The sequence below is a fragment of the Nylanderia fulva genome, unplaced genomic scaffold (genome assembly GCF_048542155.1).
Source record: "Nylanderia fulva isolate GAGA-0341 unplaced genomic scaffold, ASM4854215v1 Scaffold39, whole genome shotgun sequence".
Classification (NCBI taxonomy): Eukaryota; Metazoa; Arthropoda; class Insecta; order Hymenoptera; family Formicidae; genus Nylanderia; species Nylanderia fulva.
In genome coordinates, this window is record NW_028190466.1 from 1,184,199 (window position 1) to 1,203,242 (window position 19,044).

Here is a 19,044-nt window from a genome sequence, read left to right on the forward strand (position 1 = left end):
CAAATTGATTAAAGAATCTGATACAGTATGTTCCATATGTTTTTTTATGTTACACCTTGTATATATAGTAAATGATTATATATATATATATACATACAATTTCCAGTATTATACAAAGATCCCTGTTATTCAAAAAATTATTATTATTAATATAACGTTCTCTTTAATAAAAAAAAAATCAGTAATTTTGAGAGTGAATACGATTATCATTATTACTTTATTCATCATTAATCAGATGATTTTTTTATTTACTCAAATCATATTTTCCAGTTTTTAATATGTGATTATAAACATAATTTTTATATATCTAAAGTAGCATTTCAAAATACCGATTTCTAAATGCAATATTTGAATGCACTTGACCACATGATATATTACAAAACTATAATAAAACCAAAGAACACTATAAATTATTTTTTTATGATTATTTTATAAGTTTATCGAGGAAGTTTTTTATAAAATTATTTTTATTTTTCTAAAAAAATAATATTTAAAAAAATATACTTTATTACATCTACGCTGTACCAAATATACCGATATCTGGAAGATATCTAAATATCAGAATATTTGATTTATGTAGCACTACTGAAATTTCACTCATAGATTTCTGAGTACTGAAAAATATCTTTTTGATTCTAAAAAATCATAATTATTTAATTTAAGATGATTGATTCTGTATTACATTTTAGAGATCTATATTTTACACATTAAAATTAGATTTTGTATGTGCAATATTGCAGAATAGAATATGTGATTAGATATATTATATAAAATATATTTTTCGAAATAAATGATTTTAATAAAAACCAATTATTAAAATAATATAAAGAAACAAAATTGAAATTTTATACAATATATTATATATATGCTTAAATTCTTTTTTTAGTATTATATGTTTATATCTTTTTTGTCTAGATAAATTTGGAAAAATTTTTTTAGAGAATAATTAAGTAGTAAGTAAAAATAATAATAATTAAACCGATAAATAAAATAAATATTGACTTCAATTAAAAAAAAAATCAAATAACGAGATATTTCAAATGACATAAAATCGAATATTTGCTCGACCAATGAAAATAAAAGGAGCGAAAATCTCTTCGTCCGGATTGGTCGAAAAACTCCGCTTGACAGACGGATTTTTGAACGCACTCCCGAGCCGACCAATCAGATTCCGCGTGACGTAACTGACGCGCGGCCAATCAGCGTCAAGCTGGACTTCAAACGCGGAAAATAGGCAGCTTCGCGAAAATGGCGGGAAACGAAGGAAGCCGCAGAAAGAAGGAAGGGGATGAGTGTTTTCGGTGGAACAATTTTGACGATTTAATCAATTCTCGACGGTGATTTCTTTCGAATCTCGTCGCATTTCGTTTCACTCTTCGCATCGCGTTGTATTTTGTTATAAACAATGGCAGTACAACCTAATCAACAGTTTAATATGGGTATGAAGTCTCTCTAACCAATATTTCTTTGTCAGTTGGGTCTCACGTTGTCAGTGTTATTTTATTTATTTTATTTGATTTCAGATCCTCCCACGCAACAAGGCTTCGTTAGATTTTTTAAGAGTCTTCCAGAGGTAAGCAAACACATTGTAAATTTTATAAGTGATGTTTGAATATTTTTTATAATCTGAAAAAAAGTTTTCCATAAGATATAAACATTTAAAAAAAGATTGATAAATACAGCTGATATTAGATTGTAGCTAAACATAAATAATTAGAAAATAGAAGATATTTTCCTAACGATTCTTTAAGAATTTTCCAGAGATAATTTATGTTACAACAAATTTTGTGATTGTTGAAAAAAAGTATAGACAAGAAATATTGATAACAGCTAACAGATGTAGTAATTAAACAAATAATTATAGAAAAAGGAAGATATAATAAAAATAGAAAGGGAAGATATAATAAAAATAGAAGATATTTTTTTTAACGATTCTTTAAGAAACATCCAGAGGTGATAATTTATATTACAACAAATTTTGTAATTGTTAAAAGAGGTATAAATAAAAAAATATTAATAAAAACAGCTAACAAATAGCTAAACATAAATAATTATAGAAAATAGAAGGTATTATAAAAATAGAAGATATTTTCCATTACTATTCTTTAAGAATCATCCAGAAATATTTTATATTACAACAAATTTTGTGATTATTGAAAAAAGTATAGATAAAAAAATATTGATAACAGTTAACAGATGTGGTAACTAAACATAAATAATTATAGAAAAGAGAATATATAATAAAAATAGAAGATATTTTTCCTAACGATTCTTTAAGAATTATTCAGAAGTAATCATTTATATTACAACAAATTTTGTAATTGTTGAAAGAAGTATAAATAAAAGAATATTGATATAAACAGCTAACAGATGTGATAGCTAAACATACATAATTATAATGGAATTAAAATAGAAGATATAATAAAAATTGCAGATATTTTTCTGAACGATTCTTTAAGAATCTTCCAGAGGTAACAATTTATATTACAACAAGTAATCATTGAAATATCTTTTATTTTCTTGTTCTATCATAGCTGTTATGGAATTTTTTTTCACATTGATAAATTGTGTGTTGAAAATACTCAAAAAAAAGTAAAGCAAAATCTTATATAAGATTTAACAAAGAAAAAACCATTTGTTCATTAATTTTATTTATATTTTTTTATTAAATTTAACAAAGAAAAAACCATTCTTATTTTATTATATTATACAAATGCTACTCTTTTTCAAGTTGATTTGAAATATTCTACAATTTGCAGATTTTGAAAAATAAGATAGAAATTATTTAACTTTAATAAAAATGTATAACAGAAAAGTAATCTGAAACTTTTTAAAGTAACTTACCGTAAAATATGAATAGCATCCAGAAATATAGTTTATAAAAGGGATTGCTGGATCTTTATTTATGTAAAATATTTTTATTCTATTAATATGTACGGAACACATAAGTTTGATCTTTTCTTTCGCTGACATTCTTCCTTAACATTATTAAGAAGAAAAATGTGATTACAATTGGCTTTACTTTATATATTATATATGTATCATTAATCTTTTAATCGTATTTAAATTTTCCTTGTATCTATATTTGAATCATTGATGAAATGAAAATATTTTATGCAAAAACTATATAAAGATGTCGTGTGAAGAAATGCTTAAATAAAGATGTAGAATAAAAATTTTGTTTCTGTATATACTGATGTACAAAACAGACGACATATATTAATATATTTTTACTTTATAAGAAATGTGAAAAGTATATCTTATATAGTAATGTTTTATAATACTAACTTAGAGTATATATTAAATGAAGTTGCAAACTTGTATCATAATTATGTATTAGATTTGTCTTGGTGTTATCGATAACTACAAATACATGTTACAAATAAATGTAACAATGCAATGTATCGAAAAGGAGTATATAGAATAGAGAAATTTTGCTGACAAAATTTTGTATAAATAAAAGTAATTTTTAAATAAGTAGAAAACATGAGAGAGAGAGAGAGAGAAAGAGAAAGAGAAAAAGAGAGAGAAAGATACCTAACCGAAGTACTCTTTAGCCTTTTCCTTAGCTTTATCATATGTTCTGGTTATTTTATGCCCAAGTCTGCTCCAGAAGGATGGCGGTGCTTCCATTGTTGTAGCTTCTACTATCTGCGTAGTAATCTCTATCTTTTCTGTTGTAGTGGCAGTGTTATCTGGTGTACTTGCTACAGGCAAAGTATTCATTACCGTCCATGGTATTATCTCTCTTGGCTTCTCCCTGATATCCCATGGGTCTTCGTCACCTGGAATAGGTGGCAAAGTTGCGCTGGGGTTTGGCCTGACTCTTCTATAAATGTCATCGTTACGCGAGGCATCATAGGGCCCTCCACCGTAGGCTTCCAGGATCCGCGACTCCATCTTATGTTCTGTCTGCTCTGTAGTTTGCGAATTGTGTAGTGGTATCACTCCCAGTGCAGCTTGCTCAGAGTTCTGATAAACCTGAGTGTCAAAATGGGACGCGTCGGCTTGTTGAAAGGACCCCAGCTGTTGATCACGCTGGTCGCGTTGGACCTGAGGTATTCGAGAAATATGCGTTTCCTTAGATGTCTGTTGATCTTGGGTCTCCTGTTGACTGAAGTCGAACGGTTCCGATTGCTGCTGTGTATCGTCTTCCTTTTGCTGTGAATCGACGTTCTGATGCGGATAGTAACTGTTCTGCGAGCCCTCGATGTTAGTCAAGTCGCTTGGGTGATAAGTGTAGTGCCACTGCAGGCCTACGGTAGCGTCGTTGGATTTGTGCACCCAGTGCAAGCGATCCACGTTTTCTTTCTCGTTGTCGAAAACAGTGCTCCTCGGACTTTGCGATGGAATGTCTGATCTGGGACGCTCGGATCTGGGATCTGTTAGGCGACCGCTGTGTTGGATGATTGTTTCCTGAGGATTGGGAAAATCAGTCTCCGGATTTATTTCGATCGGTTTGAAGATATCATCGACATCCGCATCCGGTCCTTCTGTATGCGATAAAATTGAGGAATCGTGTTGCTGATATCGTGGTCTGGGTTTTGGCTTCGGTGCCGGTTTCCTCGCCAATTGTTGATCATCAGTTTGTTGAGTGAAATCTTGCTGCGACATGTCCACTTGCCAGTCTGACTGTTTATTATTATTATTGTCGTAGGACGGATATCGCGATTGCTGTGAGAGATCTACATCTACATTCCAGTCGTTCTGTTGAGAAAATTGTTCCGGATGTCGAGGATTGTATCCCGGCCAGTTAAGTTCCTGCTCTCTTGACCGTTCCAAGTGTCCCGACGGTGGAAAATTGCCAAATCCTCCAACCTGTTGAGTTAAGTCTTCGTTCTGAGTAAAATCTTCCGGATGGTGATCGATCTTTGGATTACTGGGTCCATGCTGTCCAAATTCCAGCTGTCCCGTTGTCTGTTGCGTGTTAATTTCATCGTGTCTTCCCTGTTGAGGAAATTCTTCACTGTCAAACTCTTCTAAGTGTTGATTTTTTGGATTGCCAGGTTTGTCTGTTGATTGCAGTTTACCGATAGAGTCTGTCAAGTGTTGATCATCAGCAGTCTGCTGTCCAAATTGCAATTTATTTACAAACTGTTGCGTGTAATCATTCAATTGTTCAGTTTGCTGTTTCAGATCCTCCGCCTGTTGATCACCAACGGTTTGATGATCGAATTCAAGTTTCCCACTCGTTTGTTGCGTGAGATCTTCATAATCTTGTGACATGAAATGTTTATTGTCCTGTGTCAGATGATCCGATGATTGCGATTGCAATTTACCGATAGAGTCCGTAAAGTGTTCATCGTCAGCAGTCTGCTGTCCAAATTGCAATTTATCTATAAACTGTTGCGTGTAATCATTCAATTGTTCAGTTTGCTGTTTCAGATCCTCCGCCTGTTGATCACCAACGGTTTGATGATCGAATTCAAGTTTCCCACTCGTTTGCTGCGTGAGATCTTCATAATCTTGCGACATAAAGTGTTTATTTTCTTGTGTCAGATGATGATCATTGAAGGTTTGCCGTCCGAACTCGAGTTGCCCTTCTGTCTCCTGTTCATTCTGTTGCGTTAAATCCTTCAAGTGCTGATTACCAACCATTTGCTGGTCAAATTCGAGTTTACCTGTTTGTTGGGTTTGCTTGTTAGATTCTTGTTGCGTAAACCGTTCGTTCTGTTGCTGATCATCGGAAGTCTGCTGTCCGAATTCAAGTTGACCCTCCATCTCCTGCGACAACCATTTATTTTGTTGCCTTAACTGCTCCAAACGTCTTGCCAATTGGTCACTAACCATTTGCGCAAATTCTTCATTTTGCTGTGTAAAATCATGTGGATGACCGAACTCGAGTTGACCCTTCGTCTGTTGCGTCAACTCTTCGTCCTGTTGCGTCAACTCTTCGTCCTGTTGCGTAAAGTCCTCCGACTGCTGCGTCAGATTGAGTTTTTCCGAATCCGGCTCGAACTCCTGATCCTGCAGCGCGTGTTGAGCGTCTCGTTTGTACTTTCTGTGATAACTGGTCTCGTGCTGGTAATGCTGATGAGTCTCTTCGGTGCAGTCGGCGCCGTGTCCGGTTCTCCCTAGGTCCAACGCTGATCCGGCAGCCACTAGCTTCTGTCCGGAGCTGCTTCCGTATCCGGAACTGTAACTGCTCCCAACATGAGAGTCATATCCCTTGGCTGTGCTGTGGTAACTCCCTCGCTGCTCGTTGTGGACTCTACTACCAATTCCATGTAACCCCGTAAGATCAGTGCTACGTTCAGGAACTAGACTTCCCCCGGAACTCTGCCAGTGCTCCTCCTGGTAGTGTCTGTTCTCGTCTCGTCTACTGGAATAAGTCGGATGTGGATTGTGCACTCGCTCGGTGAAGAGCCGATTCTGATGCGCACTGGAGATCTCCGCCCTCTGGCTTTCGTCCACATGATGACGTCCGCCTGAATAGCTGTGCGCCTGGTAGTTACCTCCGGTAACCTGCACCGGGTAACTCGGTTGAGGAACAGGATGCACTCGGGACACGTAAGACTCCTGACTCTGATAGTTCCTTTGGCTCTCCGTCTGGCCATAGTTGGTATTGGGATGCACTAACTGTTGTCTTCCAGTATCAACGAACGTTTCTGCCTGCTGCTGATCGCTATAGTGACGGACAGTTCCAGTGGACGGATAAACACGACGGTAACCCGAAGATGCTTGGTGATGTCCATAAGAGTTCTCGCTCTCGGCGGTCTGGAGATCACTGCCGTGGAAGCTGCGGGCCGCTTCCTGAGCCAGACCAGCTGTTTGCTGATGGAACTCCCGTCTGAACTGGTCCAGCTCCTGTAGTACATTCCTGTGGGAGTCCACCCTGCTCCAGTTCTCCGGTGTGACGCTCTGAACGTGGACTCCATGTTGCCCGCCGTACTCCCCGAAGTCCTCGAGCCTCTCGCTCTGGCCGCCCACCCTGCTGGAGGACTGCTGGCTGTGAACCCTGCTGTACCCGCTCTCCTTCGTAACCGTCTGGCCCAATTCCTGCTCCCTAAATGGGGACTCCAGGTGCTGACTGCTGGGAAGGTGCAACGAATCGTACCTATGTTGGCTCCCCAGGTCCGTCAGCGCGTTCACGTTACCGGAGGACGAGGTGAAGTTCTTCTTGTAGTAGCGGACCCTCTTGGAGCCCTCCACATACTGCCCTCGCTCTTCGTGGACCTTCCCACGCCCGCCATCCGTATTGTACTGGTTACGCTCGGTCCAGTTGCCCGGTCTGACGTAATCGTGATCGTTCAAGCTCGTACCACCCTGAACCAGACCCGCGTGATCCTGGTAATTTCCGGTTTGACGGTTCTGATATGAGGATGTTTGCTCGTAGAAGTTGCAGGATTCTATGCAGCCGCTCGGCGCGGATAAAGCTTGGGCGAACAAAACGGCGGAGAGAATGATTAGCTTTCCGGTCGCCATCGTCCCCATCCGATCTCTGAAATGTGAATAGAAAATTTTAATAAGTTTTAATATTTTCTTTATATATATAAATATTTTAAAAATTATTTAAAAATGAATAAAAACTCATCTAGAAATTTTAGACGTATATTTTTCTTTAGTCCTATTTCATTATTGCAATAAAAAATTATTTTAAATTTTTATTACAATATTAAGACTAAAGAAAAGAATTTTTAGTATTGAGTATATTTTTTGCTTCTATTTCTTTTTATTCATTTTTTTAAATAATTTTCTTTAAATATTTTTTGTAAAATAAATCTTAAAGAATGTTCACAATAATAATAATAATAATAAAATGAAATAGAAGCAAAAATATACTAATCTAAAATTTTTACCTAAATATATTTTTTTGCTCCTGTTTTATTTCATATTTCTTATTATTATTGTAAATATTCACTTTTTTAAATTTTGCAAAAATTATTAAATTTTTAACTAAATATAAATACATATTTGTGCTTCTATTTTTATTTCATATTTCTTTATTATTATTATTATTGCAAATATTAATTTTTTCAGATTTTGCAAAAATTATGTAAGGAAAATTACTGATTATTCAAAGGAAATTACAAAAAAAAATTTATCAAAAAGTCGACGTAATCGATAAACGAAAAAGAGCAATAATTATGCATAACATGATGATGTACAAATTAAATTTATAATTTGTTATGACCTTTATCGATTTTCAATTAAAATGTCCGTGTTAATATTGCAAAAAGAAAGAAAACATATGCACTTTATTTCTATATTTTTTGATTATTCCAATTTTTACTTTTAATTTAAATCTTTGGAGAACATATTTAACACAAATATGCACATTGGAAAAAAGATATTGTTAATTATATATATTGTAAACTATATAAGGATAAATTTCGAGTAGTAAAAAAGACCAAAGTTTCTATCACACATTTTGTGGGTTTCCTCGTTAATCAAAAAATTCACACCTGTGCAAAATATCGTATTACCTTATAATTGGAGGAGACGCGCTAACAAATTCAGTAGTTAATGCCGAGATGTTCTCACTAACACTGTAGGCTCACGTATAGCTGAAGCAGATTACCGCAAATCCATTTATGTTCTCTCCCCCTTCCTCCCATCGATGATTCCTGAAGCACTTACATACATATATTAGCGATCTTTTATTTTTATCCATCGCCCAGAGTCCGGAGATTCGTTCTTATCGTACACAATTCTTGGTAATGTGAGATTGAGAGAGAGAGAGTTCTGTCATGGACATAAGAATATTCCCGTTTCATCAATATTTCGATATATTTATTATATATAATTATTTATCACACTTTATATGTATATATCGCGTCATATCTTTATCGCATTTTGTCGGTTTTCCTTTATAAAATCAAAGCGAACATGAATCATATCCAGGGTTGGGTAATAACTTAATTAGTTAAAAGTTAACTTACAATTAGTTAATTTAAAATGTATTAATTTTTAATTTCAACTAGTTATTTTTGATCTTAAACCTATTAACTTTTTTTCTTTATTTCCTACCAATCATTATCATCATTCACAGAATATCTTTATCGTTTTTTTTATAAGTTATAAACGTATTTTTCTTTTAAATTAAAGTATTATTAATTTTTATGTTTACTTGTCATGAATTGTAATTACCAAACAATTTCTTTATTTGTTTAAAATTTAAAAGAATTAACAAACAAAATTCTAATTTAATATAAATGTTTTTAGAAATTAAGTTTTGATTTAACTTCAGTTAATTTAATCTTACCTTTTTAACTGAGGCCATTTATTTTGTTCGTGGAACTTTTAATTTAACTAAATTAATTTTATAAGCAATTAACTTAGTTTTAACAAATCATTGACTTACCCAATTCTAATCATATATTTCTTTCGAGATAATGAAATTTATTTACGACGCATAAAAATACCAGTTTTTCATTAAAAAGGATTATCATATAAAAATAAACTTTTCTAACATAATTAACGTGTTAAAATTACAATTGCACAGAAAAATCCATCATATTTATACGGAAAAGGAGATTTTTCTCCTGCGAAGAGAGAAAAAAGAATCTGCTATTAAAATAGGAAATGACAGAATGCAGTTATCGCTTGCTTGTAAATAATTGATCACGTTTAAATGTATCCTGTTTGAATGAATTATATCTCTTGAAATAAATGATGCATTCTGTTGACATCGATATATATACAGCGATCAGCATAATTCAATCATTTCCAGGTAGTGGCTAGAAACCCAGGTTTTCCATATTTGATTGGATGAGGTCATCGATTAAGTCATTCTGAATTTGTAACATATCCACATATCCGATGTTTCAGACTCGCTTTCATTCAGGAATACTATGAATAATATCAAGGTCGTTGTTACGTAAAGGTCATCATTTCGTCTAGCTATATTTGCATCGTCCAGTTAATATTTGTCAGAATTTTTATATCGTCCAGTTAATATTTGTAATAATATTTATATCTTTCCTATGATATACAGAGAGGAGAAAATGATTTTTCCCGAAGAAAAGCTGAATTTAGAACTCGGGGAAGACAATGGGAGGAGTAGGTGGCCTACTTATTACAGAAATGACTGACCTTCCTAGAATATGAAGCCGTGACCTTTTATCGTGTTAAGGGTGAATAATATTTCCACGATCGTGACCTCAATATAGGTATCATTGAAGCTGTTGGAATTTCCCATTAAAAGATTAACGTGTATAAGGATGAAAAGTTGCTGTGCCAATGTACCTTCTCTCTCTCATTTTAAGAAATTTATATTAAATCATAACTATTTTATTTTTACGAATATGTATCCATGTCATTTAATCAGTAATTTAATATTTTATTACTCGCGTTAGAGTATTAAATAAATGTATATAGTCAATTATAAATAATATAAGTCATAAATATATATTAATAAATAAATAAATATATATGGTAAATTATATATTAAGAAATCATTTAAATATTTATGTCTTTTAATAAGTATTTAAATATTTATATATCTTAATAATAACTATATTTTATATATATATATTTTGCATATAATGGTTATATACGATTTTTTTATACGATTATATGAGAAAATATTATATATTTTATATTTTTTATATAAAAATATTTTATATTTTATATAAATATTTTTATATTTTATATAAATTTTTATATAAAATATAAGTATTTTCTTATTTTTATAATTTATATATACATTATATATTTTATATATATATTTTACATATAATGGTTATATACGATTTTTTATATGAGAAAATATTATGTATAATTGACTCAAAACCTTATGTAATTTTTATATGTTAAAAAAGTATTTAGAACATTCTCAATTGTCCTGAATGAAGACAAGTGCATTTGTTTATGATTCTGTAAAATGGAAAATGGAATAGACAGAAAATTTATCGAAATTTTTATTTCGTTATCCGCAAAACTTTGCTCGTCTCACAGCGTTTCTTCAAATTGTAAATTCTATAAATTCGTACGCATCAAAACTGCGACGACCCGTGAGCACTTTGACCTCTTGATAGGGATGACCCGCAGATACAAGTTACACGTTGTTTAATATCTCGGAGAAGTATAAAATATATAATATATACTTTTCACAAACACGAAGTTTCATAATGCTAAATAATTGTAGAAAAAATATTTGCTTTTGATGCACACTTTTAGTAAACAAAAACATGTATGTATATGATGTTTTGAATTCAAATAAAAACATGAAAGAGTGCAAAAGTCAAATATAAAAATATCAAATAATTATATTTTTTTCACTTAATCGAATATTTTTTTATTATAAATTTTCGTTTGTTCAATATACGTGTAAACTTAATATTATATTATATAATACATTTTTGAGTCTTATGAAGATATTTTAATGTTTTTGTACATACATATGTTTCTAAAGCTAGAAAGTTATATATATATTTTTTTTTCATTTATTAAAAAATATACAATATTAATAATTTTGTAAAGATACACATTAATTAAGACATTATCTTAAAAATTATATCCTTATCTCTAGAAGCTTGCAACGTTACGCAAATAGGTCAAGGATAAATTTAAATGACAGCTTATATGGCGTCAGATTTAACGCAGAATGACGTACTATGTGCTCTCAATTCGTCATATGAAATATTTCTTGGAATATGGAGAGGATTAAATGAAAAAATGTAGCGCTCGTCGCGAAAATTCTCTGACTGATAATCAACGAATCTGCATATATATGTAAATGTAATAATGATAATTTTATGTTTTCAGAAACTTGATACGACGATACGAATCTTCAACAGGTCAGATTATTATACGTTACATGGAAGCGATGCCCTCTTTGCTGCACAAGAAATATTTAAAACAACGTCTGTTTGTAAAATGATCGGAGCTGGTAAATATCCGAACAATTTTCTAAAAAAAAAAAAAAATTATTTTTTACATTTTTTGGTAAGAATGTATTCTGATTCTAGCAATCCCTAATTATATACAGAGATATTTCTTGAAACAAAAATCTTTTTGTTCTTAAAAAATCTATATTTTTTACATACAAAATTATACAACTAATTATATGATTAACTAATTGTATAAAAATTGTATCATTGGCACCTAATAATACAGTCATAATTTTTGTTCCGCAGAGCCACATAAAACCGAAGGAGTTATTCTCAATAAGGGCCATTTCGAGACATTCGTGCGCGATTTATTGTTAATTAAACAATACAGGGTTGAGGTCTACGTCAATCAAGGCTCGTCGAAAAATCAAAACTGGATCTTGGAGTACAAAGGTTCCCCCGGCAATCTAGCTCATTTCGAAGACATCTTATTCGGTAATAATGATATAGCTGTGGGTGTATCTGTAATAGCTGTGAAACTAGGTACGGAAGGGAAATCCAGAGTAAGTTTATCCAACGTGGTTATATATTTTTTTTGTTTAAAAAATATACTATATAACAATATAAATTATAATAAATTGGAACAACACAAGCGCGCCATTCTTCGATATTATTTATGTTAAAAAGAATATTTTCAAAAAAATAATACAAAGTTTGTTTTAACTCGATTAATATTTTTTGACAGAAATCAGCTGATATATGTCAAAATATTAAATTTTAAAATAATATATTATAAAAATCGTAATATGTTGTAAATAATATGTTATAATATTTTATCTTTAATTAATATTTTTTGACAGAAATCAGTTGATCAAAAAATATCAAAAGTATTAACCGAGTTTAACGTATTATAACATATATACAACATATAACTATTTTCATATTTTTTATGTATTACTATTATAACATTTAATTAGTAAATTAGTAATAATGAAATTAGAATAAATTATAACGACAAAGATTTTCAAGTTAGATGTAACATTTATTAGAAACGGAACGTTTCGTGCTTTTACTTAACACTTCTTCAGCCGCAATGCAAAACACTATATTTAAAACCATGGTCACCACTTTTTTGTCCATGGTTTGTAGAAATAAATTTGCAGTGTTTTAGTTGTTATATTAATATTATTTATTGTGTTTTGAACAGACAAATGTATTCCATGCTCGAAAAAAGGCCTAATAATTAACTATTGAGCTTGTCAGTTAATTTTAATTAACAATAACTTTATTAATATTTTTGACAGAAAAAATACTATAATTCAATATAAATTATAATAAATACTATATATATATATATTATAATATAAAGTATATAGAATTTTATTAATTATAATTTTTTAAAATATGTATTTGATATTATAATACTTTGCATAATCTATTATATTATTACATATTTACAAAAATACACGTTTAAAAGTTATATAGTTAATATATATAGATAAATGTTATGAAATTAAAATACGATTTTACTTATATAAAAATGTATAATATTATATCTAAATTATTATTAATTTTTATAGGTCGTTGGATTAAGTTGTGTGGATGTCGTTTCAACTTCAATTTTAGTCGCCGAATTTCAAGATAACGAGTCATTTTCGAATTTAGAAGCACTCGTTGTAACTCTTGCTCCAAAAGAGTGCTTACTTATTCAAGGAGAAGGCAGTTATGAGTTTAAAACTCTTAAACAAGTATGTAAAAATATTATGTTGTAATATCAAATATGCAAAATGTTGGTAAAAAGCATGAGAAAAGGATTAGTTACACACTTAAAAAATTTTTAAATATAACATTGCGCTATGTTACATCTTTTATAGTATTTTCATATTATAATTATATTATTTTTGCAGTTAATGGAAAGAAATAATGCGATGGTTACTTTAAGAAAAAGAAATGAATTTTCCAGTGATTCAATCATAGATGATTTAAATACGTTAATAAAATTCAAGAAAGGACAGAAGGAGAATGCACAATCGCTGCCTGAAGTTAATTTAAATTCAGCAATGTCTGCTACATCTGCTCTTATCAAATATTTAGATGTAAGTATTATCTTGTTTAGAAAAAAATTGTTGGTATAATGTGAAATGTTGCATCTTTATTATCCAAAATTTTTATGATACACTTGTTAATAAATTTAATAATATTCTTTTTGTATCGAAAACAACTGAGAAAAAGAAAGAAAAAAAACAGTTAAACAAGAATATTCCATTTTTATTTGATACTGAAAATATAAAAAGAACAAATAACGATTTTATTAAAATGATTAAATCAAAATAATATCAAAATTTGAATATTCTTTGTGTCTATTGCTGTGATATATTACGCAATAATTTTTTTGTTAGTTAACATCGGACGAGGGCCACCTGAATCAATTTAGTCTACAGCAAATGGAGCAATCGCGATACATAAGACTGGATTCCGCGGCAATAAAGGCTCTTAATATAGAACCGCAGATTGACACAGCTTCTAATTTGTACGGAAATCCTGCCGCCAGCGTCTTAACATTATTAGACAAGTGCAGAACCGCACAGGGGCATCGGCTGATTGCGCAATGGGTTCGACAGCCTCTTAGAGACTTGTCTCTAATAAAGGAACGGCACGACATCGTCGAAATATTAGTACAGAATAACGAATTAAGATCCATACTTCATGATGATTATTTAAAACGTATACCAGATTTGCAGCAGCTTGCCAAGAAATTGGCTAGAAAAAAATCGGCGTTACAGGATTGTTACAAGTAAGCTATTTATGTAAAATTAACGTTTATTGCAATACGTTTAGAGCAAAATCTTAATGTATATTACAAAGAAATATTCTAAAATCATTATTTCTTTAACAATTCTTTGATCAATTTAAAATTGATTTTCTTCTTCACGAAAATCTCGAAAGGCATTTTCTGCAAATTTTCAATTTTCGCCATTATATATCTTTACATAATCAATTTTTTATAAATTTATAAATTTACATTTAAATCCATTTTTAAATGATTATTTAAGTCTTATTTACAAAAAATATTTTTTTCATTGTAACTCATTTAAAATCTTAATAATTCCACATTTTGATTTGAATTTAATTTATTATTTAATTTATAAAAATTATAAATCTTTTAATATAATTTTAACAATATATTAAAAAAATGTTATTAAGTTAATCCACATTTGTGGGAATTATTAAATTAAATTAAATTAAATTAAGTTAAATTAAAATTCCATTTAATATCACAAAATTTAATTTGCAAAGGGAACCTTTTTTTTACCTATAATTCGGAAATTATTAATTGCCTTGACATTTTCATTAAGATAAAATAATTTCCAAATTGGTCAATTTAATTAAAATGATTTTGGGATATTATTTTTGTAATAAAAACCAATATATTTATGTGCTTATTGTAAATATGTTATTTCAGAATTTACTTGTGTGTATCATATTTGCCGAAACTATTAGAACAACTTTCATCGGAAGCAAATGTGACAGCATTAAAAGCAATGATAATAAATCCATTAAAAGAATTGATAGAAGATATGGATAAATTTCAACAATTGGTGGAGCAGACAATCGATTTAGACACTGCTGAGAAAGGAGATTTTATGGTTAATCCGGGATTTGCGGATGATTTAAAAGGTAATGATCTTGAATTTTGATCTTTCTTTAAAGTCACATGTAAAATATTTTCAAATAGAATTTTCTAAATTGAATTATAGATAAAAGAAAGAATTTAGAACATCATAAAAAAATATATAGAAAAAAATCTAAAATTTTTAACACATCTTGATATATCACGCACGACTTCTATCTATCAAATTTTAAATGCAAATAATGCAAAATAAATAAGAATTTTTAAAAATATTATAGAATTAAAAGATGCCATGGAGGAAACAGAGGAAAGGATACAACGACAACTCGGTAAAGCGGCGGATGATCTTGGCTTGGAAGCAGGAAAAACGATAAAGTTAGAATCTAATCAACAATTTGGTTATTACTATCGTATTACGCTAAAGGAAGAGAAAATACTTAGGAATAACAAACGCTATACAATATTGGATTCTAATAAAGCTGGTGTAAGATTCCGTAATTATAAATTGAGCGAAATAAACGACGATTATATAGCCGCCAGAAATAAATATCTGGAGAGACAGAAGGATGTTATAACAGAGATTGTGGGAATTGCAGGTTCGTCCCACATTAAGAAATATATTACTTGTATATTTACTGCGAAATATAAATATTAATATGTAATATAATAATATATAATTAATATATAATACATATATAATATATATTAATATTATATAATAATAATATATTACATATTAATATTATGTCATATACATATATAAAAAATATATAATTAATATATAAAAATAATATTAATATATAATATTAATACACAATAATATATATATAATATTAATGTATAACTACTAATTTTTATACCTGTACAGCTGGTTACAGCGAAACAGTACGTACTATTGGTGGTGTGCTGGCGTGTCCTCGACGTTCTCACGGCGTTTGCTTCCGCAGCAGTGAGCGCTAATAAGGTATATGTGCGTCCTGAGATGGTCCCGAGCGAGGAAGGCGAATTGAATCTCGTTCAAGTCAGACATCCGTGTTTGGAGATGCAACAAGGAGTAGATTATATTGCCAACGATATAAATTTTAAGCGTGGTACGAATTCAATGTCTTCTATAAAAATAATAAGTTCTATAAGAATAATACAATTGGAATTTTATCTATTTATTTGGAATTGTACTTTTATGTATTTTATAAAAAAAAAGAGAATTGTTTCAATTATATATTTATTCAATACAATTTTATATAATTTTTTGAATTATTATATACTATATATGCTATCGTAAATCAGTAAAATAAAATAATCTTACATCAGTTATTAGGATTTAATACATAAAATTAATATATATATATATATATATATATATATATATATAATTATATTGTTTGATTCGTTCTTTATAGATCAGTACCATTTTTGCATCATTACTGGTCCGAACATGGGAGGTAAAAGTACTTACATCAGATCAGTCGGTGTAACTGCATTAATGGCGCATATCGGTAGTTTTGTTCCTTGCGATAAAGCGACCATATCATTATTGGATTGCATATTGGCTCGAATAGGAGCTGACGATTCCCAATTGAAAGGACTATCAACTTTCATGATGGAAATGATAGAAACTGCTGCCATTTTGAAAGTAATTTATAATCATTACAAAAGAATCATTGAGAAAAATTAATAAAAAATAATTCTTGTTAATTTAATATATCATATTGTAACTTTCAGACAGCAACATGTAATTCTCTCGTAATTATTGACGAATTGGGTAGAGGAACATCCACTTATGAGGGTTGCGGTATAGCATGGTCGATAGCAGAGTAAGTGCTATGTCAGAAACTGTCACTTTGTACAGAGTGTTCCATAGGAAATTGCTGAAACTAATCAGCTGTTATTTTTTAATGCATGCAGTTATTGAGAAAACATTTATTGAAAAAAGTAATGAAAAAAGTGCTAATAATCATATATGTAAGCTAATGATAAATATTTGCCAGGTGCGCACCATTTAAATTTGTACAAAATTCTGTTCTTTTACGAAAACTCGTAAAAATTTTTTCTAACATGTCATTTTTAACAGTTCTTTTAATAGCTGCTATTAAATCTAGCACTGTTGAAAATATCATTAGTTTGTGACTTTATGTAATTATTAGACTTTTTTCTATCAGTAAAACAAACTGGTATACAAACATTTTATTTATATCCATTAAAAACCGCAAACTTTGTCTTTCCAACACAATTTTTGTTTTCTCAATAACTGCATGCATTAAAAAATGCCAACTAATTAGTTTCAGCAATTTCCTATGGGATACCCTGAAAAATTATTTGTAAAAAAACATTTTTTATATGTATATTTATATATTTATATTTTTTTTAGACACTTGGCAAGGGATATTAGATCATACAGTTTGTTTGCTACTCACTTCCATGAGATCACCAAGTTAGCCGAAGAAATACCTACTATACAAAATCATCACGTCACTGCTCTTGTCGAAGATGACAAATTGACGTTGCTTTATAAAGTGAGACCAGGAATCTGTGATCAAAGTTTTGGTCTTCATGTTGCTAAAATGGCGAATTTCCCTTCAGATGTGATAGAGGTATATAACTGTAAATTCATGTAACATAATTGATTGATTAATATTATAAACTTTTATATCGGACTAAGTTTAATTATGTTTTTAATGTAATATTTTATTTTTTTAGTTTGCCAGAAAAAAGCAAGCAGAACTTGAGGATTATCAAAGCGTAGCTTTTGAAGGATCCGATAATCTCCAAAAGAAACGGAAGATTGTTCAGGTTTTTGTTTATTATTAACTAATATTTCTGATAATTAAGTGAAATAATAAATATTATTACATTGGTTATACATTGGTACAAAATAATGTATTTAAGAATTTATTAATTGCATTAATAAGAATAGAATTGACACGTTTGCGAGATGATAGCTAAAAATTCTGTTTAATATTACAGGAGGCTGAAACTCTCATCTCGCAATTCCTCAAGAAGTGTAAAACTTCGGATCTGAAATGTTTATCCGATGCTGATCTAGAAAGTGAGATATCGTCATTGAAGGAAGAGGTACTCTCTCATAAAAATCCTTACATCAAAGCACTACTAGATGCTTCTTCTTAAAAAAACTTGACAATTATAGAAATCCCTATGTTTGGGATGCTTAAAAGAGAGTCGGACAACATACAAGCAGTATTATTTTTATAAATATCTTGTTAATTATAATACACCTTCTTTCAAAATAATTTTCATTAAAAAGGATAATATTTTATATATATAAAATGTTACAATAATTAAATTTTATCTTTCCATTTTTCCTCTTCATTCCTATGTTAGAGGATGAAAGAGAGAGATAATTTTTATTTTCATAATTATTTCTTGTTAATTATAATACATTTCTCTTCTCCCGAAATATGGAAAATAATTTTTATTATAAAAAAGGAAAATAGTTTATATTAATATTTATATTTATAAAATTAATATAATTATTAATTATATAATATTTCTAAAACAAACGTGTGGTTACGTTTAAAATTTTGCTTCTGTTTAAGCATGATTTTATCGATTATTAAATTTTCATTCCTGTAATAACTGGAGTAATTTAAAAGATGTAATATTTTTTTTAGCATATTTTGA

General features: G+C 30.0%; 2 protein-coding genes across 2 annotated transcripts; one reads left to right on the plus strand and one right to left on the minus strand.

The window, feature by feature from the left end:
* The first annotated feature begins 1,239 nt into the window (after positions 1 to 1,239).
* Positions 1,240 to 18,779, plus strand: spel1 (DNA mismatch repair protein spel1). Its single transcript, XM_029321651.2, is given in 16 exon segments — positions 1,240 to 1,439; positions 1,524 to 1,573; positions 11,710 to 11,833; positions 12,081 to 12,337; positions 13,355 to 13,522; positions 13,682 to 13,870; positions 14,174 to 14,568; positions 15,238 to 15,452; positions 15,684 to 16,001; positions 16,274 to 16,320; positions 16,322 to 16,496; positions 16,806 to 17,038; positions 17,128 to 17,219; positions 17,774 to 17,996; positions 18,103 to 18,195; positions 18,370 to 18,779. Coding segments are annotated over 16 exon segments (2,775 nt in total). The 5' UTR covers positions 1,240 to 1,405; the 3' UTR covers positions 18,532 to 18,779.
* Positions 2,899 to 8,529, minus strand: LOC114945426 (uncharacterized). The gene is made up of 2 exons (XM_029321650.2): positions 8,427 to 8,529; positions 2,899 to 7,441 (listed from the first exon to the last, which is right to left on the minus strand). Exon 2 carries the CDS (start codon positions 7,432 to 7,434, stop codon positions 3,538 to 3,540), a length of 3,897 nt encoding a protein of 1,298 aa, XP_029177483.1. The 5' UTR covers positions 7,435 to 7,441; positions 8,427 to 8,529; the 3' UTR covers positions 2,899 to 3,537.
* Positions 18,780 to 19,044: the final 265 nt, after the last annotated feature.

Bases quoted from the DNA above. Each gene is read 5' to 3' on its own strand.
- LOC114945426 (XM_029321650.2), bottom strand. From the start codon at position 7,434: ATGGGGACGATGGCGACCGGAAAGCTAATCATTCTCTCCGCCGTTTTG.